Source organism: Gavialis gangeticus, unplaced genomic scaffold (genome assembly GCF_001723915.1).
Source record: "Gavialis gangeticus isolate Ggan-Ray unplaced genomic scaffold, GavGan_comp1, whole genome shotgun sequence".
NCBI lineage: Eukaryota > Metazoa > Chordata > Crocodylia > Gavialidae > Gavialis > Gavialis gangeticus.
Genome location: NW_017728993.1, coordinates 47088552 through 47094043, shown reverse-complemented (window position 1 = coordinate 47094043; position 5492 = coordinate 47088552). Strand labels below are relative to the sequence as shown.

Sequence of the window (5492 nt, the reverse complement as noted above, 5' to 3'; positions counted from 1 at the left end):
GCTGGAACATACATAGGTGGGCTCTCTAGCCAGGGGTGCTAGAGACCTGCACCCTAGGTCACTTCTGCCCTTTAGGGGAGCCCATTAATTAACAGCCTGTCAGGTGGTGCTGCAAAGATCAGCTGCCACAGACAGCCTTGAGAGTTTCAGCCCTGAGAGAATGTCCCCCCACCCAATTTCTGCCAATTGGCTAATTGGCAGGACTCATAGACATTAGGGCTGGAAGGGACCTTGGAAGATCATCGAATCCAGCCCCCTGCCCCAGGGGCAAGAAGTCAGCAGGGATCATAGGATTCCAGCAAGATAAATATCCAAATGTCTCTTGAAGGTATTCAAAGTAGGTGTTTGAACCACCTCCAGCAGCAGTCTATTCTAAATCTTGGGAGCTCAGACGGTAAAGAAGTTCTTCCGTATGTCCAGCCTGAAACAGTCATGGAGGAGTTTGTGACCATTTGACCTTGTTATCCTTTGGGGCGCTCTGGAGAACAGATGTTCCCCCAGATCCTGGTGAGCACCCCGATAAACTTATAGGTGACCAGCGGATCACGCCTGAGCCTGTGTTTTTCCAGGCTGAAGAGTCCCATGGCTCTCAGCCTCTCATCATAAGGTCTGTTTTCCTGACCTCTGATCATGTGCGTTGCTCTCGTCTGCACCCTCTTGAGCTTCTCCACACCCTTTTTGAATTGTGGAGTCCAAAACTGGATGCAGTACTCCAGCTACGGCCTCACCAAGGCCAAGTATAATGGGAGGATGACCTCCTGGGATTTGCTTGAGAAGCATCTGTGAATGCAAGCTAGCGTTTTGCTCACTTTACTAGCTGCTGAACTGGGGGAAGGGAAAGGAAGCTATTCTCCTGTGGTGGGAACCCTCCCAGTTTTCACTGCAAGAGAATAACCTCCACTCATTGCACTGCTCCAGGTTGACCTGGAGGCGTGTGGGGAGAGGGAGTGGTACACCAACACCATGACAAGGCTCTACTGGGGCATGGCAGCCTTCCCTCCCCACACTGGTCTGAGCTAACCCTGGGGAGGTGGAGGCATTTTGCCATAGCAGCAAGGCAGCCTGCCTTGCCCTGCCCTGCTCCAGGCCAGCCCAGCCCAGAGTAGTGTGGAACAAGGCAGGGACATTCTGCCACAACAGGAACCCAATCCAGGGCTGGAGAAGGGGAGAGACCTGATCTGGGAGGGTTCCTCTGCAGGAGAATTTCTCACCTCACCTGCCAGTCAGCTGACTGGTGTGTGTGTGAGGGGTGATTTTTCAGGGCAGGGTCCCCACAGGGCTCCCTGATGGCTAGCCTCTGGGCAGCTGAGTCAGTGCTCTTCCTCCCTCTCTCTTGGAGGGAAAGAGGGAGGGAAAACAGAGGACTGTGGAATATTGGGTGTCCTCCTCATCCAAGAGAAATGTACAGGCATTCAATTTAAATTGAGAGGAGGAAAATCTTCCTCATAGATACCCAGTCTAGCTTCTTGTGGAAGAGCAGCTTCTCTTCTACAAGACATCTCCTGAATATCTGTACAGCTCAGTTTGTGCCAGGAGAAAGGCTTTTCTCCTGGCACAAATAGAATGTCTCTGTACCTGGCCAAAGACTGCCAATTGTGGTAAAAAGTATAATAACTTTATGAAATTGATAAGGATTTGCTAAAGACTAAAAGAAAGCTATGAAATATATTTCAGATATGATTTGGACCATTTGTAAATCCTTTGTAATGTCCCTTCAAATAATACATTTAGCAAGGAAAATGGCATTTAATATGAAGACTACAATGGCAATAATAGTACTTAAAAAAGATAAATTCTAATCATTATCTCCAGCCTGTAGTTATTTTCAGAGTGTCTATTCTAGATATTAAGTATTACTTTTAATACCATCTAAGAAAACTGAAGTATTGTTTACAGTTATTGCATTTGTGATTTTGAGATTCATAAGGAGAGGACTTATCTCTGGGATTTCCATTTCCTCTTTCTCTTATTTCTCTTGGAGATCCCTTGGCCTGATTTTAAAGCAGCTCCTACCCATCACCAAAATTGCCATGTTTTTAGTTGGAGATTTTTGAGAACAGAGACTACTTTAATTCCCCAAGAAAGCTGGTGGTGTTAGCCCCACCTCCTGGGAGGTAGAAAGGGTGAAGGGTGTCCACCACGTGTATCACATCCAGCTGTGTTTTTGAGTGAAAATGCTGTAAGTGCTGAACTGAAGGTGGTTAGTCAGTAACAGGCATGTCCAGATCATGCCTTCTGATATCAGGTTCTTGAAGGGGCGTAGGAATGGGGATATTTAATTTGTGAATCACAAAAACACTTAACACAAGAGAAGGACATAAATGCTCAACTTGGACATAATGATATCAGTAGCAGCGTAATGTACAGTAGCAGAACTCTAGGAATCATAGTGACTTATTAGTGAATGCATAGTTGTCTGTGGACTTTTATCTGCTTAAGCAGTTAAATGGAATTCTTGTGGAATGCTTTCTTGGTATTAGGTGCTTACATTCTGCCTACATTCTTTTTTGGATGTGTCCCTAACATTCCAGTCCTAGAAGAAACTTTACTCCTGCTGTTAGATTAATATCTTGTCATTCAGAGATGAGTACATGCAGCAACAACTAGGATCTGTGTCCTGAATACATAGCAGAATTTGAGAACAAAAATGCTTGATCAGCTATAGGTGTTCAATTCAAAATGGATGGGCTGCTACCTTAAATCTGTATGGGGTTTTTTTCCCTTTGGAAAGATGCCTGAATATTTAGCACCCAGTTCTGGATCAGGTGTTTAAAACCAGCTTACTGTTTCTGAAGTTTAGATGTGGGTGTTATGTCCTTACTTTTCATTAACTTTTCACTTTTTTAGATTGAATACTTCAGGTGGTACAGAAGGATCCATGTCTCCATTGAAGTCCTCCAGAGTGACGGCAGCAATTTCACCCTCTGCAAAGAGAATAAATAGAAGCCCAACATCCTCAGGTTCTAATTTAAAAAGGTAAGTTTCCTTGTCCTGATGTGACATTTAAGGGAGGACCGTTGCCTTCTGTAAAGTCACCTGATAAATTTTGAAACCTAATATGCATTTCAGTCAGCTCTCACTTATGTCTGAGCTTACATATACAATTGTGGGAGCAGTCCCTATGCTTTCATATTTTATTAGGTTCTGTTCAGCTCAAAAAATGTTAAGTTGTAAACAGGATGCCCTTCTGACCCCTTGATTTGTTGCCATTAAGGGGAAATTTAGCTATTCCTAAACTTGGGATAATTTTGGATAAAATGAGTCAAATTTTTATGTTAGTCAAAGTGCTCTAGAGTACTAAAGACACTATACTTCCTTACACAGGATATTTATTACACAACTTTTTTGGTAATATATCTTGTCTTTTTGGTGCATAGGATTGATTTATGTTGTTAGGGAGAGAAAATGAAGCAGTGTGCCATCATTGCTTACATACATCATAACAGTCCTCTGTCATTTTCCCCTAATGTCTTTAAATGTCTTATATGTGAAGATTTCACACACATATACATTCTGTGTATTTTCTTCCCACATGTGTTTTCCATTCAGCGTTTCCATAAACTCCAGACTAGCCAGTTCTCTAGGGAACCTGTGTGCTGCTTCAGATGATAAAGAGATCAAAATGACTTCATCATCTTCTAGGACAGGTTTTCCTGTAAACCATATCTCCAGTCATTTGACTGGCAGCTTGCAGCTGCCTACCAGAAATTACCGTGAGCTGAACAACAACCTGTACAACAGAAGCAGCAATAGCGGGACCAACCTCAACAGCCATCCCACTTCTCCCAGCACCGTGACAGATGAGTACAACATCTACCAACCCTCCTTTACAGGGCTTACAACTTCTCCAGCACGATACCTGAGTCGTTCAATTCCTGTAAGTTCACAGTCAAGCTTGCCCTCTCAGCGACCTGACAGAAGCTTTTCTATCTTCCTTCTTCAATCAAAGCTATCACAGCAAAACTTTTAACAATCCAGAGCAACTTTCTGATCCCTTCTTATCTTTGAATAGTTCTTCAAGCATATAGCACCTTTGTCTCTTTACTCCTTCCTTTTTAGTAAATATTGTTTCACCTATTTATTTACTGCCTCTTCAGACAATTTGGCTTATAGAAAGGTCTCATGAAAGTAGAATGTAGGGGAAAAACTTAATTTTAATACCTTTCATAACAGCTTTACAGACGTTTTTCCCTCTTCCAATTCAAATTACGACTCATATAATAAAACTTTTACAATTTGAATGTTTTATGTAGTTTAGGGTTTTCTTGGATTATTAGTGCTAATAGGTGTCTGTATGCATTTTTTTTTTTTTAGAGAATCTTTGTGTGTCCACTAAGTTGAAATAACTATCATTCTTAATGAGCTAACACCATTTTTAAAGGAGCACCGATAACAGGAAATAGTCATTTTCAGAAAAAGGTGTTAAGGAGAATTTGGACACTATGCCTCAAAATCACTGTTTTAATTTCCATGATTTTACAATCCTGGTTTTTCTGTATTTTTAAATCCGTTTTTATTTGCCGTGTGAAAAATCTGCATACAGCAGTGATTCTTAACCACGGTGATTCAACACCAAGCAGTGCCTTGCAGTTATTTCAAGGGTGCCTGGGAATGCCACGTAATGTTAGCACTGTTAGGGGTACAAACATGAGTCACAAGATAAAACCTGGAGTTTTCAAATAGAAATTCATCGTGTTAAAAATATTCTGCTCTGTTGTGGTCAGTTCTTTGCAACAGAAGAATCACTCTTATTTTTCTGTAATCAAAAAAGAGTCAAAACTAAGAGTTGGCTTTTTCCAAGGCATGCATTGAGTCTAAAAAAGTTGAGATCCCCTGGTGTAAAGGTACACTAACAAAATGATATAGTGAAACTGGCTATACAGAAATCCTTAGTACAAGTACAAAGTAAAGAAGCTGAAAATAGAGACTTTTTCTCATTTTTCAGTTATATTAAATGTTTGCACCAAGAGGTAAAAATAAGTATGAAAATTTCCCAGAATCTTGCCAGTAGGTGATGTTCGAAATACAAAAAGCATGGTTTCAGTAGTTTTCAATTATACATTAATCTCATGCTTAAGTGTCAACTTCTGTAAAAATGACTGTTTGTATCAAAGTTGCATCTCTTCATAACTTGTTAACATCTTTCTAAGTCAAAAATATTTATTAGTTTTATTTAGTGATTCTGTAATGATTCTTGCTGTTTTTCAATTATCATGTGAGCTTCCTCAAAGAAGCAAGGCCTTAAGAAAAGTAATAGCAGTATATTTCAAATAGAATATATTAAAAAATAAATCTAACATGACATTAGAAGATAAGAGAAGATAAGAGGGCAGGTTCAGAATCAGAGCTTGAAGGATAGAAAATTTTCATAGACTCCATTCATTGTTTTATCAGAACAGTTAACAGTGACAGTTTCTGTCATTTGGCTGCCATGAATATTTGTTTTTTCTTTGATGCACTCTTTCAACCACAGAAAACCTTGAGGCATAAAT

At 40.5% G+C, this 5492-nt stretch overlaps 1 protein-coding gene across 2 annotated transcripts in view; it reads left to right on the top strand.

Annotated features, from left to right (window-relative positions):
- CDC14A (cell division cycle 14A) overlaps positions 1-5492 on the top strand; it is a 203199-nt gene that overhangs the window by 169209 nt on the left and 28498 nt on the right. The window contains exons 14-15 of one of the 2 annotated variants that reach the window (XM_019501692.1): positions 2848-2976; positions 3550-3877. In XM_019501692.1, the coding sequence (XP_019357237.1) occupies positions 2848-2976; positions 3550-3877 (457 nt within the window). The remainder of the gene's footprint in view (positions 1-2847; positions 2977-3549; positions 3878-5492) is intronic. The other variant, XM_019501693.1, reaches the window with a different exon arrangement.